The following is a 23,263-nucleotide window of genomic DNA, read 5'->3' on the forward strand; positions in this document are numbered from 1 at the left end:
AGCTCCCACTCAGTCTGCGTTCCACCTGTGGCCCAGTTGTCTTGCTCTTGCCAGCCTTCCCCCAGGCCTGGCATCAGTCCCCTATCCTCCAGAAGATTGGGCTGTGCTCCCTGACGCAAAGCTGCTAGTCCTCCAGGACTTGGATTTTGTAGCAGGTCTGAACTTCTTTTTTTTTTTTTTTTTTTTAAAGAAGATGTTGGGGGTAGGAGTTTATTAATTTACTTATTTTTTGTGTGTTGCATCTTCGTTTCTGTGCGAGGGCTTTCTCTAGTTGCGGCGAGCGGGGGCCACTCTTCATCGCGGTGCGCGGGCCTCTCACTATCGCGGCCTCTCCTGTTGCGGAGCACAGGCTCCAGACGCGCAGGCTCAGTAGTTGTGGCGCACGGGCCTAGTTGCTCCGCGGCATGTGGGATCCTCCCAGACCGGGGCTCGAACCCATGTCCCCTGCATTAGCAGGCAGATTCTCAACCACTGAGCCACCAGGGAAGCCCCTGAACTTCTTCTTTTTTAAAATATGTATTTATTTATTTAGGCTGTGCTGGTGTTAGTTGCAGCATGTGGGTTTTTTTTTTTTTTTTTAGTTGCGGCATGTGGACTTCTCAGTTGCAGCATGCATGCGGGATCTAGTTCCCCCACCAGGGATGGAACCCTTGGCCCCCTGCATTGGGATAACAGAGTCTTACCCATTGGACCACCAAGGAAGTCCCAGGTCTGAACTTCTGAGTCCCTCCCACCCCTCATTCCATCTGGGGCTGGACTCCTGAGACCCTGTTGCTTTATCTTCTTGAAAAACACACCAGCATTTTCAGAAGAGGAAATAGAGCCAATTTGTAAACTTGGAAAAAATATTTGACTTGAGCAATAAAAAGGTAAATTAAAACAACATTCTGGAGATATTTTTCACTTGTGATTTTATTTTATTTATTTATTTGTTTGTTTGTTTGTTTATTTATGGCTGCATTGGGTCTTCCTTGCTGTGCGCGGGCTTTCTCTAGTTGCGGGGAGCAGGGGCTACTTTTCGTTGCGGTGCGCGGGCTGCTCATTGCGGTGGCTTCTCTTGTTGTGGAGCACGGGCTCTAGGTGCGCGGGCTTCAGTAGTTGTGGCTTGTGGGCTCAGTAGTTGTGGCGCATGGGCTTAGTTGCTCCACGGCCTGTGGGATCTTCCTGGACCAGGGATCGAACCCGTGTCCCCTGCATCGGCAGGCGGATTCTTAACCACTGCGCCACTAGGGAAATCCCTCACCTGTAATTTTAAATGTAAAATTTAATAACTTTTAATTAAAACTTGTTCCTATAAATTGCTGGTGATCGTGAGATGAAACTTGGGCTCTTGACCTGCTGGGGAGGATCAGAGACAGATTTCCAGGGAGTTCGGCTTTTTTCCCCCCTTTTTATTGTCATAACATATACTTTACATAAAATTTACCATTTTAACTGTACAGTTCAGTAGCATTAAGTATATTCACATTGTGCAACCATCACTACCATCCATCACCAGAACATTTTCATCTTCCCAAACTGAAACTTTGTACCCATTAAACAACTCTCCATGCCCTCCTTCCCCTAGCCCTGGCAACCATCGTTCTGGTTTCTGTCTCTGTGAATTTGACTACTTTATATATCTCATATGAGTGGAATAATGATACAATACTTATTCTTTTGTGTCTGGCTTATTTCACTTAGCATAATGTCAAGGTTCATCCATGTAGTAACTTGTGTCAAAATTTCCTTCCTTTTTAAGGTTAAATAATATTCCATTGTATGTATATACCACATTTTGTTTATCCATTCATTCATCAGTGGACATTTGGGTTGTTTCCACATTTTAGCTGTTGGGAACGATGCTGCTATGAACATGGGTGTACAGATATCTGTTTGAGTCCCTGCTTTCACTTCTTTTAGCTGTATGCCCAGAAGTGGAATTGCTGGGTCATATGGTAATTCTATGTTTATTTTTTTGAAAAACTGCTACACTTTTTTTTCCACAGGAGCTGCACCATTTTATATTCCCACCAACAATACACAAGTGTTCCAATTTCTCTATATCCTTACCAACACTTGTAATTTGTTTCTGTTTTGTTTGTTTGTTTTTATAATGGCCATCCTAATGGGTGGCTTTGGCTTTTGATCTGACTCGGAGAAGATTAGTAGGAGTTGGATGGGGAGGTTAGGTTGCTGGTGCATTTCAGCAGCAGGAAAGGCACATGAAAACGCTAGAGCTTTGCCAGGGCAGGGTATGCCTAGGGAGAGTAGCCCCATATGGCTGCAGCTTACAGAGCATGGGGAAGAGATGACAGCAGATGAGGACATAAGGCAGCAGCCATAGCCCCATCACAGAGGCCTGAATCCTGGCTAAGAAACTTGATTTGACTTTATTGACATAATAGATGGCTCTAGAGGATGGGTTAGAAACTCTTGCAGACTTAGTTATGAGCTTTGTATCTGCTGTGTGATGCTCACTAGATGTGACCAGGGCAAGTTACTCTCTCTGTCTGATCCTTAGTTTCCTCTTCTGTATAATAGGGGTTGGAGAGGATTGCAATCGTACCTACAAGAGAGAGTTAATTGCTGTGATCGGTAAGTTGCTGTGATGGGAAGGCTTTGGGCTGATTAGAGCAGGCTGCCTTGCTGCAGAGCTGACTCACTCTGGCCTGTTCTGAGCTGCCTGGCAGCCGGAACTCCCAGCCCAGTGAACCTTGGCCTATATCCTGTGGTTATTCCTCCATAAGTCCCAGAGCCAAGGCTCTCATGCTGCGAGAGAAGCAAAGCAGCCCCAGGCAGGGCTGGGCCTGAGAACACCTGAGCAGCCCTGGGGCTGGTTGCAGGGCCTCCCCAGCACATAGGATGTGGTAGTGGACACAGTCACATGTCACTCACTCCTCAAAACAGCTCCACCAGGAGACTGCAGTCACATGTCACAGACAAGGAAATTGAAGCTTAGCGAGGGTGACTTGCCCAAGGCCACCAGCTAGGAAGCAGCAGGGCCAGGATTCGAACATGATTCTCTTTGAAGATTTATGCATTACTGGGAAGTTGGGTTAGATTCATTTATTCATTCACTTGTCATTCAACAAATATTTGCTGAGCATATACTATGTGCCACGTACTGCACCAGGAGTGAATGACACACAATCTCTGCCCCTGGACCTTCTGTAAGGTCCCTTTCCAAGGGCTGGGAATGACCTCTTGTGCTTCTGCTATGTTCCAGGAGCATACCTAAATTAGCTCATTTAATCTCCACAGCAGTCTGGAGATAAAGAGATTACGGGATTTATTTTATGGGTAAGAAAGTTGAGAATCGGAGAAGGAAATGACTTGCCCAAGGTCACATGGTTGGGAAGGGGCAAAGTCCATGCTTGGATGACCTGGGGTGACTGTTCTGTGTGTGTTCCCAAGGCCTGATGCCGCTCACCTTCAGCTCAGCAGTGCAGGGTGGATGCTCTGCCAACCGCGACCATGTGCCTGCCAGCCTAGGGCCCGTGAGTCTAGCTCATGGCTTAAATGCTATATTGGGATGTCAAAAGGATATTGGGTGGGGCCTGGAAGAAGAGCCACTGTCCTGGTAATCCATTTCCACCACAGGCTGGAGGCAGGACCCCCCCGGGAAGGTCCTGTTTCTCTCTGGTTTCAGTCTTGTCATCGTCAAATGGCGTATGGCCCTTTGCCCTACCTTAGCCTAAAACCCTTGGAGGGATCAAAGGCAATCGTGGGAGATGATATTAGACAGTCTGTAGCATGACTGTGGGGCATTGGTGGGAGATAAGGGAGGATGAGAGGAGAGAGCTGACCATGCCCTGTTGGGGGCACATACCCTCAACCCCTTTCTTTACCTAGCAAGCCACACACACTCTTCAATGTTGAGTTTGGAATTCTCCTCCTCCAGGAAGCCTTCCCTGACTTACACACCCACAGTCTGGGTCAGAGGCCTCCCTATCACACTGACCTGGTCACACTGTGTAGTCATTGTTTCCCCCACTAGACTCTCCAGGAAGGGACCATATCTGGGTCCCAGGCACCCTGCACAATGTCTGCCCAGAGTGGGTGTCCAGGTAACTGGGGGAGGAATGAGTCCTGACACCATCCCTGCAACCCTACCTCTCTCCTGACCACCTTATTCCTGCCCTCCACGCTCTGGCCCCCCTTGCCCGTTCCCTCTTTCTCCTCCTCCCCTCCCCAGAGTGGAGAAGGAATGGAATGCCCTTTGCCTAAGTCGAGCCGTTTCTGTGTGTCTCACTGGTCCCACCAGCATAAGGTGAACATCAAGAGGCCTTTGCGCTCCACCAGGCCCTGCGCGGGGCTCTGCCATAAAGCAAGAAATCGGAAACGGTTCCTCAACAAATGATTCTAAAACCCGACCAAATGGCATCCACAGTAACCACCGCGAGGGGCCATTAAATCTGCCGGGCTCGGGGAAGGATGTCTGGCAAGGCAGCAATGAAAATGTGCATAGCCGAATGGAAAAGTCAGGGACCCTGCGGGCGCGCCTGCAGGGGCGCAGCGCGGGCAAACACGCAGCGCACAGGTCTGTGGCGATCACAAATCGCAAGGCCTGGGTTGCCGTGGCAGCGGTGGCGGCGGTGGCAGAAGCCGGTCTGGCCTGCCGGCGGGTGCGGAAAAGTCCCACAGTCGAGTTCCGCGAGGACCTTGCCGCGGCAGGCGGGCCAGCGCCACGGCCACCAACTGGTTCACGGGCTCCCTCGAGGGGCGGGTGGGGGTGGTGGGGGTGGGGTGGGGCGTAGGGCTGGCAGTGAGGGGTGGGGGCGGGACTTTCTATACCTCTCCTGCCTGCCGCACTTCCCGGCCCAGAGTCTTTTACCACCGTTATTAAGTTATTTAAAATCATTTCAGAAGCACCTACTATGTGCTGCTCAGAGAGGCCGAGTGGCCTGGCCCATAGTAGGTCACTCAGCCCAAAAGTTATGGGTAGGATTTCAGCCCAGGTGTCTTTCTTCCTTCATACATATGACATATATCGTGTGTATATCATATATATATATATATATATACCACCTATGATATATGTATCATATCATAGGTGGTGTATATTTATATATATATATATATATATATATATATGTGATAGGTGATATGTATATATATCACCTACTATGTTCCAGGTACAGTTCTAGCATCTGGGGATAAAATAGTGAACAAAACAGCAAAGCCCTTGCTCATGAGCTTGCCTTCATATGGGAGGGGTGGTGGGAGTGGATAATAAACAAAAAAAGAAAAAGATATAAAATGTTGGCTAATGATGAGGGCTATGGAGAAAAAGGAAGTGGGGAGGGGGAGCCTGTGAGTGCAGGGGGTGGTGCAGCTGGTGGTTGCACTGAGAAGGTGATTTTGAGTAAAGGTTCCCAGCAGCGGGTTAGGGGACCAGACAAGGGTGGAATCTAGGGAGAGGGAACCTGGAAGGGCGAAGACCCTGAGGAGGCAGCAGCCCTGCTCATCCTTCATGGGCCAGCTCCAAAGTCACCTCCCGTGGGATGCCAACTTCCCCACCACCCAGAACTGCCCTCATCAGGGCTGGGTGCCTCTCACTGGGCATCTGTCCCTCCCAGGTTTGACGTCTCCGCTGTCTATCCCAACCAGAAGTTCAGCGCCTTCAGGGAGGCCCCGTACTCCAGGGTTTACTCTGTGGACGTGGTGAGTTTGCATAGCTTCCCGAGTCTCCCACGTGGTCTGGCCACTGCCCCCCCGAGTCCCTCCCCATGACAGATGAGCTGATCTGTAAGGGACATGCCTCACACCCCTCCGTGCCCTCAGCCCACAGCTCAGAGCTTGACTCAGAGCTGGGGCCTCAGTGAGTTTGATAAACGCAGGACTGTAGTGAAAACAGCATGGGTCAGATTCACAGAGACCTGGGCTCCACTTGCAGCTCTTGCACAGACCGGCTGCGGGCCCTCTCTGAAGTGTAAGGGGGCCAGTGACAGAGGACGTCATGGTTGCACCTTGAGGGCCAGGCTCGGGGCTGGGGGAGGGGCCCCCAGAGGGGTATTGCCTGTCCACTCCCAGGTCAGGGTGACAGCTTGGCAAGGACTTGCTCTGTGGGTGGACTGGTGGGTGTGGCTGGCCTCACTCGGACTGTGCTCTGACTCAGTCCCACATAGGACCTGGGACCTATGGCTACAAGGAGACCTGCTTCAGCATCAAGAAGTTGAAGAAGGAGGTGGGCACAGGCTGTGCCAAGGCCCAGGAAGCCACCCGGCTGACACAGCTGCCCCACTTCCAGTACCGGGCCATGCTGAAAGAGAAACGGCAGCAGGTGAGGCCCCTGGGGCCCCACCCTGCCCTACCGCTGGTGCCAGGTGCTCCTGCCTGGTCCTGCCTGCCCCCAGGGTGGCCTGCAGTGTCCTCCCAGGCCCAGGTAGAGCTCATCCCTTAAGGAACACATCCTCGCCTGGGCTCCTGCCCGCGTGGACACTCCCAAGTGTAAAGTTTTCACCTCTGCTCTCTTCTCTTGGGGCAGAAGGAAGAGCTGGGGCCTGGCTCCTACAACTCCAAAGACTTCTTAGAAGAGTTGTAGGAGAAACGGGACAGCACCCGGGGGCTGCTCAGCTCCGGAGAGGTTCGCTTCCGAGGACTCATTGGGGTAGGTGTTCTCATACACGGAGTGGGATCCCTCCTACCCTCTGCTCTGTCTGAAGAGCATGCAGACTGGGTGGGGCTGGAAGCACCCTTTCTCCTACCGTTCTTCTTCCCAGGCTTGGCCAGTCTCCCCTCTGGGACCCCACAGCCCCTCTGCTTTCCAGTGCCACAGCTTTCAGCCCACTGGCTGTCGTAGGTTTCTGTGTCTCCTCCACCAGACAAGGAGCTCCCTGCCGGCAGGGGTGGGTCTGTTCATCTTTGAGTCCGTGGCACAGAGCCATGCATACATTAGGTGCTCAACAAACTCCTCCATATCTATAGCCATCCAGCCATCCAGTAAATAATGGTTGAGCGCCCTCTAGTGCCACGTAATGTTCCAGGCCCTGGGGATCCAGCAGTGATGAAGACAAGGTCCCTGCCCTCATGGAGCTGTGGTCCTAGTGGTAGAAACAATGGTACAGAGAAACAAATCACATATAATGAGGGCCATGGGGTAAAATGAGACAGGGAGAGATGGCGAACGATGAGGTGCCATTTATAGGGTAGTCAGGGGAGACCTCTGGGAGGAGGTGGTGTTCGAGCAAAACCTGTGGTAGGTGAGCAATGGAGACTCACGGCATCTGTGAGTGAGGGGGGAGGAGGCAAGAGCAGAGGGGTGAGGACCAGGACATGAGGCCCTTCTGGCAAGGTGAGGGCCTTGGGTTTGATTCCAGGTGCTGTGGGTGGACAGCGGAGGAGGGTTTTGCTCTGTGTGGGGGGGTACTGAGTGACATGCTTGTGGGGGAGGGGATCGGAGGCATCCAGATGGGAGGTGACTGTGGTGAGAGGTGGGGGTGGCGGGAGGGCTGCCGTGGCATCGGTGTGGGTCGGGATGAGTGGGGTTCAGGCTCCATAGGGTCATGCGGGCAAAGGCGGGAGTCACACCCACGCTGCCAGTGCCACTCCTCCTCCCCTGCCCCTCACGCTCCCTGGGCTGGACAGCCTTGCCCTCCTCACTCCTCAAAGTGAGGCAAAGCACTCGTCCTGTGCTTTGCCCCTGCTCTCCCCTCTACCAGAAGTGCCATTCCGCCCCCAGCGGCCCCTTCACCTAAGGACCCCCTGCTCATCCCTCAGCTCTCAGCTCCGAGGTCTGACCTGACCCCATGAGGTGCCATCTCCCTTTCCCAGGAGCTCCGCTTGTGGCTGTGGGTCCAGTGTCTCTCCCCCAGCGCACAGCAGCCCCCAAGGGTGGACCACATCTGCCCGGTTGGTTCACTGCAGAATCCCCAGGTCCTAGCAGCGCCTGGCACATAGTAGGCACGTGATAAGTCTTTGTGGACTAAGCCCATGCCTGCCTACTAAGTACTGGTTCTCCAAAACACTCTAATTTTTTATAACCACTCCAGATGAGGCCCTGGAGGCTCAGAGAGGATAAACATCTTGCCCCAGTGGACCGAATGGGCAAACCCCAAGCCAGGGCCTTTCCTCCACACCTCACCGCTGTGAAGCCTTCTGTGGAGCCTGGGAATTACTCCTTGCCACGTTCAGGGGACGTGTACGTGCACCCTCAGGTTCAGAAGCTGTAACTGCAGTGTGGGGGGAGGGGCTGCCTGGAGGCCCTGAAAAATGAGTGATTTCCTTCAAGTCTAAAGTAATAATAGCCGACACTCCATGCAGCACTTGCCATGCGCCAGGCACTGTTCTAAGCACATGAGTGAACTAATGACTGTACTCCTCACCACAGCCCTGTGAAGCAGGCACTATCATCGCCACTTACAGACAGAAAACGAGCACAGAGAGGTTAAGTGACTGCCCAAGGTCACAGAGCTGCTAAGCGGCAGAGGCAGGATTGAGTCCAAGGTGTCCACACATAACAACTGCACTTGACCCGTAGGCTGGGCTCACTTGGTTGGTTCCTTGACCATCTGTGGAGGACAGGATCTAATGGCAGAGCCCAGCCCCACTGAAGGCAGAGGAGTTGGGGGAACAAATCAGATGCTGTCTGTTTCCTCCTGTGCCCGGTCCCCAGCGCTGGAGCATCTGCAAGGGTTGGCTGAGCAGGGTGAAGGTCCCACGGCCTGTCCCTCCATTCCAGCTGTCTCTTCTCCTCTCTGGTCCCCACATCTGCTCCTGCAGTAACCTCACTGGGCCCTGCGGGATTTCCCCAAGCCACTCTCCTGGGCTCAAGGCTGGACAGAAAGTTCAAGGAGGTGGCACTGCCCCAGTGGGCAGAAGGCAGCCCCGGGAGAGCTCACATCCAAGGCCTGACTTTCTCAGCTGTCATCTTGCTCTGGGCTGAGAACCTGATGGCCTCCTCTGGCCTCTGGTCCCTCCAGTTGTCCCCCCAGTGTGGGTGGGACAGGCCTACAAATGCCACCTGTGCAGGGTGCTGACTTCTCCATGGGGGCCTCTGCAGTGCCAGTGCCAAAGCTGTGGGTGCCTGCTTTGGGTCCTGTGAATCCTTCCCCAGAGCAGATGGGCTGTTGAAGCACACCCCTGCAAAGCCAGTGCCTTCTGTGCTGGCACTGGACTCTGCCTCCATCCTCCTCCTAGTACGCTCTGCCCTCCCTTGGCTGTGGGGACACTGGACTGTGTGTCCTTGGAGCTCCTTCGCCAGCCCCCCTCCATGGCTTCTGTTTCCCAGGCCCTGCCCTCCCCCAGCACCCTCTGTGGGGTGTTCTCTCTTGCGCAGCCAGGCTCCATGCACATGGCTTCAGATCCCCACCCCGGGGTCCTCTGGGCTCCTCAAACTCTTCATGCCCCCCTCCTGCCATGTCAGCATCTCCCACAGGCCTGCTCTTCCTGGGCAATGGCACCGCCCAGCGGCCAGAGCCAGAAGCCCATGGGCACCTTGTTCCCCTGTAGTCACGGGGGTCTGTGCTTCTGTCTCCCGTCCTCCTCCTTCCATCCCCTTGACCTCTGCGCAAGCCCAAGCCACACTCCCCCTGCCCAGGGGCGCCCCCAGGACTGATTTCCTGGTCACCTACTATTGCCCCAGTCGCCTTCCTAAGTGTCCTCATGCCCCAGAATCAAGTCTGGATGCCCTTCCCATTCTCTTCCCAGTATACCTTTCCCAACTGTCTCAAAGGTGCTCCTATGGCTCCCTCTACCTGGGACACCTGTCCCACCCCTTCATCTTCTGGGAAGATGACTCTTTCTTCAAGGTCCACCTAAAAGAAAATCTTGTAAATGACAATTCCCACTTCCCCCAGAATTAAGCACTCCTGCCTGCGTCCCAGAAACCCTGAAACATAACATTCTAGTTAAAGTCAGGGGTATTCACATCAGCCCAGGTGTGTTGCTGCACCTCTGAACCTGAAGGTTTGAAGGGAGAGATGAGGCTTTGCCGACAGAGTGCCGGCACTAGGCTCCTCCTGGTCTGTGAGCTCCGGGATCAGCAGCTCCACCCCCTTGTTATAACCCTCGCTTCTGAGGTCTCCCTAGACACTGTGGTGCTTATTTCTCTCCCACCTCTGGTGCCTGCACAGTGCCTGGGAAACAGTAGAAGCTCAGAGGATCAGGCATGGATTTTGAAGTTAGAGCCCTTGTGCTGCCCCTTTCTGGAGGTGGGACCTTGGACACAAGGCTTGCCTCTCTGAGACTCAGTTTCCCCATCTATTGATTGCAAGTGGCACTGATCTGATCTCATCAGGATGTCTCTAGGACCAAGATATTAAGCCTAGTAAAGCAGCCAGCACGTGATGTTGAGACCCACCTTCCTACTTTGGGGCTTTTCTCCTGAACGTACCTGGAAACCCTGGGCCCTGGAAGGAGGCAATGTGCATTCTGGTTCCTCTGAGGGTGAATGAATCTGATGCCTGCCACGGCCTGACTACCCACCCTCTCTGCCAGGCCTGGTTCTGGGCTGCTTCCTGGGAAGTTCCAGGGACTGGAGGTAGGCAGGGCTGAGCCATATGTGGAGTGGCAGCGATCCCGTGTGGCTAAAAGGTGCAAAGCAGCAGAAAACATCCTGCCGGGTCTTGACCCAACGATGGCTACCCACTCACCCACCTATACTGCAGGGTGGCTCTTCTCATTCCACCTACAAAGGCCATATTTCCGACCCTGGCAGTCGAGGCTCCAGATTCTCATTCCAGCCACAGTTCTCAACCTCTCCTACCTCTTTCTCTCCTACCCTGCCCCACCAAGACAGCCACCCCACCCTGATTTATTAGGTGTTGGCACCCACTATGGGCTGGGCATGTGCAGGAAGCTTTATAGATGTTATTTCATATCATTCTCATTACCTTGGAAGAAAGTTCTACTATCCCTGTGCTTGAAATGTGGGCCATGGGGCTAAGGAGTAAGTGGCATGCCCAACGTCACTCAGATAGGAAGCAGTGGAGTCAGGATTCGAACCCAGGACTCCAGATCCCTCCAGGTCACAGCACTGTTCACAGCACAGTGGGAAACCCATTCATGTAAACGTAGGGCTATAACACAGGGGTGTAGTGGTTGGGATTTCCGAGACCACCAAAGCAAGCAGCTGTCTGGGGTGATCAGGGAAGGAAGGCTTCATTCCCAGGAGAGATGACGTTCGAGCTGGCTTCACAGGATTAGAAGAACTTTCCAAGGCCAAGAAGGCGGGAAAGGCATTTTGGGTGGCAGTAATGGCACACGCAAGCAAAGGCGAGGAGGTTGCCGGAACGGCATAGGTGTGGGGGCCAGCAAGGACCTCACTTTGGCTGAAGCGTCAGATGCAGGAAGGGAACAGTGAGGGATAAGCTGGACAGACCAGTGGGGCCCCAGTGAAGTCTGAACTTGGAACTGAAGGTCTGAGCAGTGGCAGAGGCTCACAGGCCCACAGTGCTGTGTGTTTTGGGGGGCAGTTAACACACAGGGACTCTGAAAATCCCGTTACCCTCTGGAGGGCATCTCTTCCTCAGGTGCACTCAGCAGCACAAGGCGTGGGACTAACAGCTTTTATGTCCCTCCCTCTCGCCCCCAGAACTACTATCCAGGCCCTGGAAATTATGGGGAGAAGGGCAACCCATACACGAAGCTGGAGGACAGTGCCTGGAACTGGCCTCATTCCAAGGGCCTCATGTGCAGGATGACAAACAAACCGCCCCCCTTGGCTCATCAGGTATCCCCTACCCTGGCCAGGCCTCACCCACCTTGCTGCACAGACCTGGGCGGGGGGGGACTCCAGGGCAGATGGGGAAACCGAGGCCCCAAGGGGTGATGGACCTGCAGGGATTGTCCTCTGTGCTCTGTTCCAGGGGAGCAGTCTGGCACTGGGCACCTACACCTTCAAAAGTGGCATCGAGGCGTACCTGGCATGATCCATGGGCACCCGTGGCCTCTATGACACTTTCTCTGGTGAACAAAGCAAGCTTCAGCCTTATGGACATTACTCTGTGCAGGTCTGTACCCAGGCGGGCTATGCCTTCCCTGGCAGGACAACAGGCCTCACCTATCCACAGCACCCTGTGTGCCAGGCTCTGCGCAGGACTCTTCCCGTAGCCTGCTCACTCCCTGCTCCCAGCTAGGACAGGGTAAGGCGCCCTGTGTTAGAGGAGGAGACTGAGGCTAGCCACGCAGCTGGTAGGGGCAGAGCCGGGATTGAACCCCACGGCATCTGTCTGGCTTCACCTCCAGTCCCCTCTCCTCTGTACCAGCACGAATTGCAGGGGAGGTGCAGGGGGCCCCAGTACCAGGCCTGGATAGGAGACAGGCTGCCAGGCCTGCAGGGACCTAGATGCTGCAGGCCTGGGTGTCCTGCTGTTTGGGAGACACTTCCCAGCCATCTCAGACCCAGCTAAGCTGACTGGGTTAGTGGCAGAGAACTGGAGGGCTGGGAGGGGAAGATGAGGTAGAATTTTAGCTTGATGCCCCCCTTTCCTGCACCAGTCAAATTCCTGTTGTGTGATCCCTAGCACCGTGGGCTTTGCTTTCATAGTAATTGGACTTAAGTGTTTGTCTAACTGTTTATTTTGCCTCTACTGTGCCTTCCCTCATGTGTGCCTTGGGCCAGGTAATCGTCTAAGTGCAGGGGAACCTGCCCCAGTGGTGCTTACTTTCTAGTAAGTGCTTACTTTCTAGTGCAAAAAGAAACACAATCGCAAGTGAAAACAATATAGAATGTTAGCAGGGAGTGGGTGCTGTGGTAAAGGCAACAGGAGCGCTAGGAATTAGGGGTGGTGAAATGTTGAAATTCTTTGGGACCAGCTGGTAAATAGCCACTGAATGAGCCCTGCAACCTGGCTCCTCCCTGGGTCTTCCCAGGCCTCCCCATGACCAGCTACTAAGGTGTCCTGTCAGCATAGCAGGGGCCTCAGACACTCCCGTAGGCCCTAGAGCCAATGCCCAGGCCTCAGGATATTATTTTGTGTTATCTAAAAAATAGACATTTTAAAGAGCAGTTTTAGGTTCACAGCAAAATTGAGCAGAAAGTACAGGGTTCTCATGTTCCTTCTGTCCCCGCTACATGCCCAGGCCCCCACTATCAGTAATCAGCACCAGAGGGGAACATTTCTTACAATCAGTGAATCTACATTGACACATTATTATTGCCGAAAGTCCATGGTTTACATTAGGGCTCACTCTTGGTGTTGTACATTCAATGGGTTTGGGCAAATATATAATAACATGTATCCACCATTATAGTATCATACAGAGTAGTTTTGCTGCCCTAAGAATCCTGAGTGTTCCCCCGTCACACTGGTTTTTAAATATTTGGACTATCACTCCTTCCTACTTAGAACAGTGCCTGACTCAGTAAATGTCCACGAAACAAGTGAAAGAAAGAAGAAATGGATGAAGGCAAGCTGGGCTGCAGGGCACCGCACGGAGGAGGGGCTGTTAGAGACCCCATCAGACTGACCCCACCCCTGGCTGGGGGGCTTCGTCTCTGTCGCCCAGGTCAGGGTGGACTGGCCTGGCCATGGGACAGTGGCAGGCATGGGGGAGAGTGATGCCTCATTGGACCACTGCTTGTCTCTGATTGTGGTACGGGTCCAGCATCGCAGCTCTTGCTTTTCCTGACATAACATATTCTTTTTCCTCCTCTGTTTCTCAGAAAAAAACGGCCCAGGGAACTGATGAATTTCAAGAGCTTCGTGGAAGAACTTAACTCATGTCACAATAAGAAGCGTGGAGTTTTTTCAAAAGTTCCCCGCAACCCGGAAGCCCCTCCAGAAAGAATTTATTGGGCCACATTTAGCCAGTGTCCCCCAAAACTAGTCACTGTGCCCCTATGGCCTTCCTTCCTTCTTCTCTTGGAAGGGGGCTTTCCTGCGGGGGCAGGGTGGGGTGGAAGTGGCTATTTCAGCCGAAAGCTCACCCTTGGGTACCAGACTCACCTGGTTCCCAATCCTGGTATTGTACTTACTAGTCACGTTGGATCAGTGTCTGTCACTCTCTGAGCTTTGGTTTACACGCTTGTTCCGTGAGCATGACCAGGTGGCTGTGAGAATTCATTGAGGTTAGTACTAGAGCCTATAGCATGGAGCCTGGCACCCAGGAAGTGCCCAGTGGTCATTGATCTCTGCCCCTCCCTCCCCTGCAGAGAGGGTGAGGGGAAAACTGGAGCGGGACCAAGTGTGAATAAGGGGTCTGGCTGACAGAAGGCCGCACACCGGTTCTGTTTAGGGGAGCGGTGGGCTCCTTTCTGGGGGCTCGGCAGCCAGTCATCTGAGTAGGCTCTGGACATTAGTCGACCCCCAAGCAGGTTCTGCCCCCCAGGGAGGGAGCTGCTAAGGGCTTGGGAAGGTGGGCGTGTCCAGAGGAATGAAAGAGGGTACCAACATTTCCTGAATACCTGCTCTGGGGAGGGCACATTTCAGCCCCCTGGAGGGAGGGATTGTCTTTTGCATTTCATGAAAGGAAACTGAGGCCCAGAGATAGGAAGGGATTTGCCCAGGCTCCCAGCAAGGGGGAGGAGCCAAGATTGGAGCCCAGCTCATTTAGCTGCAAAGTCCGTGTGGCTTCTGCTCCTCAGACTGGGGTCTAGAGCACCTCTCTGGACCCTGCCAGACCGGGAGAGCCCTTGGGAACCTGGAAAGAGGTTTCAGGCTGATGGGTGGGCATAGAGTGGGTGGCAGGGGCCATGAGAGTACCGCAGGGCACCTTCACCCCCAGAGGATGGGCTCCTGGTAAGTTGGGAGGTGGCCAGGTACCTCCTACCATCCTTGGCTCAAGTCTCATGGCTGCCAGGGGGGTGAGGTCAGCCGCCCAGAGCCCTCATCAGACCTGGCCCCAGGCTGACCACCGCCAGACCTCGCCAAGCTTTCAGCCTTGGTTCCTCACCTCTAGGCCATGTCTGGTCCCAGTATGTGGCTTCCTCCAGAGAAGGAATGCAAACACATCAACCAACCACCGTTCCTGCTGGGCGTTCCTGCTGTCTCCCAAGCAGATAGGCATAAAGGCCTCCCCGATGGTTCTGGGAACCTGGGTGAGTGCGTCTGGGTAGGGGATACACAGCGAGAAGCAGGGAACACTCTCCTAATTCTACAGGCAGCCCCAAGTTCTCCTTCCGCCTGGGAACTGATGCTCTGAGGGAGCCCATCCCACCTCTTTTTTTTCTACCAGGGACTAACACCCACTCCACAGTCTCATTTCTCTCAGGCAGTGGTTTTTCAAACTTGAGCGGGCATCAGCCTCACCTGGAGGGCTTGCCCCATGCCAGACCTTCTGATTCAGTAAGCCTGGGGTGGGGCCTGGGAACTTGCATTTCTAATGAGTTCTCAGGTGATGCTGATCCTGCTGTTCCAGGGACAAGTTTGAGAACCACTGTGCTAATGGACATCACCCAGAGCCATCCCACCCTCTTATTTTCTAGGGAAATGCTCCCTCCATTCTCTTGCATATTTGTCTTGAGGCCTCAGGGGCAGCTCAGGGAGTTGACCCATTTCTCATCTCTGGTTGAGCAAGGACCCTCTCCTCCCCCTCCCCTCTCCTCCCCCTCCCCTCTCCTCTCCCTCCCCTCTCCTCCCCCTCCCCTCTCCTCCCCTCCCTTCTCCTCCCCCTCCCCTCTCCTCCCCCTCCCCTCTCCTCCCCCTCCCCTCTCCTCCCCCTCCCCTCTCCTCCCCCTCCCCTCTCCTCCCCCTCCCCTCTCCTCCCCCTCCCCTCTCCTCTCCCTCCCTTCTCCTCCCCCTCCCCTCTCCTCCCCCTCCCCTCTCCTCCCCCTCCCCTCTCCTCCCCTCCCCTCTCCTCCCCCTCCCCTCTCCTCCCCTCCCCCTCCTCCCCCTCCCCTCTCTTCCCCTCCCCTCTCCTCCCCTCCCCTCTCCTCCCCCTCCCCTCTCCTCCCCTCCCCTCTCCTCCCCTCCCCTCTCCTCCCCTCCCCTCTCCTCCCCCTCCCTTCTCCTCCCCTCCCCTCTCCTCCCCCTCCCCTCTCCTCTTCTCCCCTCTTCTCCCCCTCCCCTCTCCTCCCCCTCCCCTCTCCTCCCCCTCCCCTCTCCTCCCCTCCCCTCTCCTCCCCCTCCCCTCTCCTCCCCCTACCCTCTCCTCCCCTACCCTCTCCTCCCCCTCCCCTCTCCTCCCCTCCTCTCTCCTCCCCTCCCCTCTCCTCCCTCCCCTCTCCTCCCCCTCCCCTCTCCTCCCCCTACCCTCTCCTCCCCCTACCCTCTCCTCCCCTACCTTCTCCTCCCCCTCCCCTCTCCTCCCCTACCCTCTCCTCCCCCTACCCTCTCCTCCCCTACCCTCTCCTCCCCTCCCCTCCCCTCCCCTCCCCTCTCCTCCCCCTCCCCAGAGGCAGCCATCCCCCATATATGAGGTAATCTTCGGTGTGTTGGTGTTCGTATAAGACAGCTAAGCTCTTGCCTCCTGTGCCTGCCTTCTTCACGCACCAGATGGCACTGGGCATCAGCCTCATTCCGTTTCTCATTCCTGTCCTTCATTTTTTAAGCCCACCTTTTACTGGGGTCTAATAACCATACAGAAGGGAGCATGAGTCCTAAGTGAAGAGCTCCATGAATTGTCACAAAATGGACTCACCATGTAACCACCCCCCAGAGGGTTGAAGGGCACGTTTCCAGCACCCCAGGGCCACCCCCCAACCTCCCGCCCCGTCAGGTGGCTCCTCTCCTAGCTTCCAGCAGTGCAGGTTAGTTTTGCCTGGTTTTGAACAGCTGTTTTTTTTTTTTAATTAATTGAGATATTTAATAGTGCAAACCATAGTTTCATCTTATTATAAATGTATGCGTTATCTATCAGTTATCACAAACAGCAACAAGGACCTTAGAGCTACGTTAGAAAAATGCATAGCTGGGACTTAACTCTAACAATCTCACGCGCTCTCAAGAGAACACCATCCGTTTCAAATCAATGTCACAAACTCCAAAAAGATCAGGGGAGTGGGAGTGAGGAGTGGGCCAGAGTGGGAAACACAGGAGCCAGTACACAGGTGATAGACAGAAATACAGCTCTCAAGGAAACCAAAATCAGATGCATTATTACAGCTAAGGATAAGGAAAAGCTTATGGCTTTTAAAAAACAACTCCTGGGCTTCCCTGGTGGCGCAGTGGTTGAGAATCTGCCTGCCAAGGCAGGGGACACGGGTTCGATTCCTGGTCCGGGAAGATCCCACATGCCGCGGAGCAACTAAGCCCGTGTGTCACAACTACTGAGCCCGCGTGCTGCAACTACTGAAGCCTGCGTGCCTAGAGCCCATGCTCTGCAACGAGAGAAACCACCGCAATGAGAAGCCCGCACACTGCAACAAAGAGTAGCCCCCGCTCGCCGCAACTAGAGAAAGCCTGGGTGCAGCAACGAAGACCCAACACAGCCAAAAATAATTAAACAAAATAAATAAATTTATCAAAAAAATACAAAACAACTCCTGCCAGTACCATACAAGTCTTACAAAGAGATGTGTGACAAGTCAGCTGACTTAAAAGGACAGAGGCTACATTTTCAGGTCATTTCAACTGCAAATGGTTGACCCTATCCATTGAGGTTCAGCAGTGGAGTCAGTGGAGTCCAGAAGCTCAATGTTGGATTTGCAAATACAGTTTATTTTACAGAAAGTCAACATTATAAACAGCAGGCACCTCCCCCGCCCCTTGCTTGTCCCGCTGGGTGCAGACCATGCTATGCAGAGTGAGCAGTGATGCTGCCCTACTGCTTGGGAGGAAGAATCGAGAGTGATGGAACCTGCCTGCCCTGCACACGCACGCGCCTGCCCGCCGCGCAGGCCATCAGACCGGGCCCAGCCCGCACTGGATCCAGCCCAGGTCTCCAATTCCTTCACATCGTCGTCTTCCTCTTCCTTCTTCTTGGTGGGTTTTGTTGGTAGGGATATAGAGGGAACATTTGGTAGAGGGACTGTTTCCGGTCCACTGATTTCCAGCATATTCTTGTCTAGTTCCTCCTGTTCTAGTTCTTCTAATTCTGTCACGAGCACCTCCTCGTCAAACTCTTCTCCAAACCCTACAGATTTTGAAATAGCTGTTGAAGTTTCTTCTGCAATTCCTGCTGGTCAGCAATGTCCTGCGTTAACTCATCAGCTTTATCGACGTCCATGTTGTCGTGGGCAGCCTTCATGGCCTTGGTGGCATAGCCCACGTTCTTGAGCACCTTGGTGCTGGTGTTGGCATTCTCCAGGGCCTCTCGCTGGAACTCGATGGTTGACAGCGTGCCGTTGATCTGTACCAACTGCTTTCCATACCTCTTTTTGCGCTTCAGTGCCTAGAGAGCAGCACGCTTGATTTTGGTGTCGTGCTTCTTGGCGGCCATCAGCTCCTGCTCTATCTTCTTCTCCAGGAATTCTTCCTTCTTACTTAGCATCTCCTCTGTGTTCCAAAGCCTCTGGATGGCCTCCCGGGGGTGGGGGGGTCGGGCCACCCTTGCTGGCTTTACCCCCTCCAGCCCCGAACAGCTGCCCAAACACTGACACTGCTGCTGCTGGACGTGCCAGCCTGCCCTGCCACCCCCTGCCGCCGCAGCCCTCCTGAACAGCTGTGTATTTTTAAGCTGTGGCTTTCTCCTGGTTTCCCTGGGAACACCTTGCTTGGAACCTGCCTTCCTACTAAGCTCCCCCTGCCCCATCCCGCAGGTCCACACCCCAGCTCTCCCTCTTCCACTCCACCTCCTTGTCTCCCAAGCGATGCCTTGGCCCCCAGTGTGCCCACACCCCCTGCCCTGCTCGGTTCTTGTGAGGTCCAGACGATCAGGTCCCTACATTCTTCCTTTTCTCACCTCCAGCCTGCACCTCCTCCAGGGGAGAGAGTCTTCGCCTGGGGACCCAGTCTGACCTTGGGACAGATTCTATACAAATGGCAGGTTCCTGTCCTGCCATTCTCCTGCCCTCACTAGTCACTCTGGACAGGCTACATCTCCTCTCTGAACTTCTCCACTGGCGCTTCTTGTACCTACCACCCAGGTTTCTGGGTGGGATGGTGTATTAATTTCCTAAAGCTGCCATAACAAAGTATCACAGACTAGATGGCTTAAAACAACAGAAATTTATCCTCTCTCAGTTTTGGGAGCCAGAAGTCTGAAATCCAGGTATCGACAAAACCGCATTTCCTCTGAAACCTGTAGGGGAGAATCCTTCCTGGCCTCTTTGTAGCTGCTGGTGGTGGCTGGCAATCCTTGGAACTCCTTGGCTTGTAAATGCATCACTCCAGCCTCTGCCTCCATGTTGTATGGCCATCTTCCCCCTGTATGTCTCTGCTTATGAGGACACTAGTCACATTGGATTAAGGACCCACCCTACTCCGGTATGAGCTCATCTTAATTGACTACATCTGCAGCTATTTCCAAATAAACTCACACTCTGAGGTCCTGGGGATTAGGGCTTGCACATCTCTTTGTGGAACATGATTCATTGTGTAACAGATGGAGTAAGGAGGAGCCTAGAGGGAGGGGAGGGGGCCTGAGATCAAGTTTCCAAGCCAGGCATCCAGCTTGTTAATGTCCTGCCTCTTCTCCCTGGTGCAGAACCCCGTGGGTGTGGGTCGCTACCTCAACACCCAGCTGATGGAGACAAAGGACCATCGGCAGCGATACCGGTCCCTGTTCATGGGTGGATCCAAGTGCTACCTCTTGGACCCAGCCCGGGACAGGCTCATGCAGTGAGTGCCACTGGAGCTCCAGCAGAGGGGCAAGGGCACAGAGGGGCTTACTCTGGGCTGGGCTGGGGGCTCCAGCATCTTGTGCTTGGTTCCCATGGGAGCACAGCTGCCGCCCCTAGTGCCAGGCAAACAGCTGTGGTAGTGGAAAGAGTTCAGATTCTGGCTCTGATGCTTACTGGCTGTGTGAGGTGGGGCACATCGCTTAACCTCTCTGAGCCTCACTTCCCTCAGCTGTCAATGAGCAGGGGACGGTGGAGACCCAAATGGAATATTCTGTCTAAAGTTGGTGGTAAGGAGAAAAGGAACTCCATCGAGGCTAACTCCTCCACCCACAACCCACACAGTCTAGGATTACCTTGCATGGCATCACCACATGGAATCTGCTTCTTGGTGTTGAAAACGGGGCTGGTAAAACTCACCTCAGGAAGTTGTTGTGAAACCTAAAGAAAAAAGTGCATGGAATACTGTGGCTAACTGTAAAACAGCTTGCAAATGTTAGCTGCCGCCGTGTCTTATTGACCTAAGATACCATCAATTGCCGTATAATCTCAACTTCAGAAACGTTAAAATATGAATAAACATGCACTTTAGAACTGGAAATTCTGTCATTCTGTCATCGGAAATTCTGGTGAGAGCATGAGGACCAGATTCTGGGGGACCAGATCTAAATATTTAAAAACAGCTTTTAGGGCTTCCCTGGTGCGCAGTGGTTGAGAGTCCGCCTGCCGATGCAGGGGACACGGGTTCGTGCCCCGGTCCGGGAAGATCCCACATGCCGCAGAGCGGCTGGGCCCATGAGCCGTGGCTGCTGAGCCTGCGCGTCCGGAGCCTGTGCTCCGCAACGGGAGAGGCCACAGCAGTGAGAGGTAAAAAAAAAACAAAAACAAAAAAAAACCCAGCTTTTAAATATTTTTATCAAAGTGGACCTGTGTCTTCTTCTTCTTCTTTTTTTTTTTTGTGGTATGCGGGCCTCTCACTGCTGTGGCCTCTCCCGTTGCAGAGCACAGGATCCAGACGCTCAGGCTCAGCAGCCACGGCTCATGGGCCCAGTCGCTCCGCGGCGTGTGGGATCCTCCCGGACTGGGGCACGAACCCGTGTCCCCTCCATCAGTAGGCGGACTCTCAACCACTGCGCCACCAGGGAAGCCCATGTGTCTTCTTTCTTGATTGACACTCTTGTTTTGGTGGATTCCTTAGAAAGGGTAATGGGAGGTGCCATTTTTGATAGACTACATACCTGAAAAAGATTCTTCTTCCTCTCTGCACAGTTGATCAGTAATTTGGCTGGAAGTAAAATATAAGCTGGAAATAATTTTCCCTGGGAATTTTGAAGGCTTTGCTCCATTGCCTTCGACCTTTAAGCATGGTTGTTAAGAATTTTGATGCCATCTTGGTTTCCTGTCCTTTGTATGCAACCTGCACCTTCCTCTCTGGAAGCTTTTAGGATCTTCTCTCTGTCCCTCGTGTACTGAAATTTCTTGATGATGGGTCTACTGTGAGTCTATTTTCATCCACTGCTTTGGGTACTTAATGGGTTCCTTCCTTAAGGAAACTCAGGACCTTCTATTCTGGGAAAAATTTTTTGTGTTTTTGTCTTTAGTGATTTCCTCCCTTCTGTGTTCTATTTTTAGATGAATGGTAGACATTCTGGTTTGATGCTCTAGTTTTCTTATCTTTTTTCCCTTATTTAAAAAAAATTGGTTTTTAATTTTTGGCTGTGTTGGGTCTTTGTTGCTGCACGCGAGCTTTCTCTAGTTGTGGTGAGCAGGGGTTACTCTTCGTTGTGGTACATGGGCTTCTCATTGCGATGGCTTCTCTTGTTGCCATCTAGGCATGCGGGCTCTAGGCATGCGGGCTTCAGTAGTTGTGGCGCATGGGCTTAGTTGCTCCACAGCATGTGGGATCTTCCCGGACCAGGGCTTGAACCCGTGTTTCCTGCATTGGCAGGCGCATTCTTAACCACTGCGCCACCAGGGAAGCCCTTCCCCTTATTTCTTATTTCTTTCTTTTCTCTCCTACTTTCTCTAAATTTTGTTCCACCCTGCTATTTGCCTTTTGAAAATTTGGCTCTTATGTTTTTCAGTTTCTGAGAGTTCTTTTGCATTGTATTTTTTTTTCTTCTACTAGCCCCCAGTGCTCTGCCACGTATGCAGTGTGTTCTTTCATTTAAGGATGACAGTGAGTCTTCCTTCAGTTTCCTTTTGCTCCCTGAATTGTCTCCACTTCTTCCCAGTTCCTTTTTCCTTTCACTTGATCATATTTGGGAGGAAAGCATTAAGAAATGCTGTGAGTCTGGGTAGGGCTTCACTGGGAGTGATTGGATCAGGCTCTGGTCATTCCACTGGGACACCTTCAAAGTCAATGTTTCTAGGGGCTTTCTGTGGGACCATTCAGCTTCTCTAGAAAAGGATCCTGCATCCTGGGGGGCAGGGGACAGTGGTGAGTGTGGTTGCTGGTGTTTAGGGGAAGGAGGCTGGGGGTCGCAGTCAGTATATGGACTTCCACCTACTCCGTCTGTGCTCACTATGGTGCCTGTCTGCCCACCTGCCACTGAGCTCCCCCAACCGTCTCCCACCCTGAGTCTCTCTCAGCACTAACCCTCCAGTCTCCTGCTGGGTGGGTGGAGTGTGTGTGTTGAGGAGTGTCCAACTTTCCCCTTGTTTTTGATCATCAGTCTTGAGCCTGCTTTGTGAGACACTGGTGCCTCCAATTCTTGGACCTCTCTGGGGTTTGCAGCAGGAGCTGGCAAGCTTCTCATTGTCTCCCCTTCTGAAAGTAGCTTGCTCTTAGGCCCTCTCAGCTCTGTTGATGCCTCCCTGCACATTGCATTTCCCTGAAATATGTTAACACCCTTGTCCCCTGATAACACTTCTCCCTTTCTTGTTTGTCTATTGAAAAACAATTCCTTTATAGTTCTTTTAGCAAATTGTAGGAAGGAATAGAGGTAAATGAGTGGATTCTTCTGCCTTGTTTGACTGAAAGCCATGTGGACCACTTTTAGTGTGCAAAAGCATGTTCTTGCCTTTTCTAACCAAGGTGGTTAGCCGCCTTTTTTTTTTTGCGGTATGTGGGCCTCTCACTCTTGTGGCCTCTCCCGTTGCGGAGCACAGGCTCCAGATGCGCAGGCTCAGCGGCCATGGCTCACGGGCCCAGCCGCTCTGCGGCATGTGGGATCTTCCCGGACCAGGGCACGAACCCGTGTCCCCTGCATCGGGACTCTCAAGCAGTGCGCCACCAGGGAAGCCCGGTTAGCCTTCTTTTGCAGTTGTTCAACCGGACCAGAGAGAGGAACACCTTGCCCAAGGTCACACAGCTGGTAGTGATAGAGCTGGACTAGACTCCAGTCCTTTCCTCCTAGATCAGGGCCCTTTCCACACACCAGTGCCCTTGTGAGGATTTGGGGGCGGGGTGTTGCTGGGAAGAGTGCCACGCTCTGATTCCAGCAGGACTACCTCTCCCAGCCACCCTGTCAGCAAAACCCCATCCTACATACTATTTGCTCAGCAAAGGGCTCTAGAGAAGGAAAGGATGCCCCACCCCCACTGGACCCTCAACTCTCTCCCCCTGCACATCTGCCTTCCCCTCGGGTCCAGATGTATCCTTTCACCACTGTTAAAAACATCCAACACTCAGGCCTGTGAGTGCTACAGGATTTCCCTTGTAAACTGGCTTAGAATTCT

The 23,263-nt window shown here is 53.3% G+C and overlaps 1 protein-coding gene and 1 pseudogene across 1 annotated transcript in view; one reads left to right on the plus strand and one right to left on the minus strand.

Moving 5' to 3' along the window:
• The first annotated feature begins 4,454 nt into the window (after positions 1-4,454).
• The window catches only part of LEXM (lymphocyte expansion molecule), a 28,148-nt gene continuing 9,339 nt past the window's right edge, over positions 4,455-23,263 (plus strand). The window contains 11 exon segments of the mRNA XM_032638872.1: positions 4,455-4,708; positions 5,562-5,646; positions 6,101-6,265; positions 6,470-6,592; positions 11,516-11,653; positions 11,790-11,927; positions 12,378-12,382; positions 13,589-13,751; positions 14,824-14,889; positions 14,891-14,962; positions 19,450-19,583. Coding sequence (XP_032494763.1) covers positions 4,455-4,708; positions 5,562-5,646; positions 6,101-6,265; positions 6,470-6,592; positions 11,516-11,653; positions 11,790-11,927; positions 12,378-12,382; positions 13,589-13,751; positions 14,824-14,889; positions 14,891-14,962; positions 19,450-19,583 — 1,343 coding nt within the window.
• On the minus strand, positions 16,806-18,555 carry LOC116757906 (annotated as a pseudogene).

This window comes from Phocoena sinus, chromosome 1 (assembly GCF_008692025.1).
Source record: "Phocoena sinus isolate mPhoSin1 chromosome 1, mPhoSin1.pri, whole genome shotgun sequence".
In the NCBI taxonomy this organism is placed as follows: Eukaryota; Metazoa; Chordata; class Mammalia; order Artiodactyla; family Phocoenidae; genus Phocoena; species Phocoena sinus.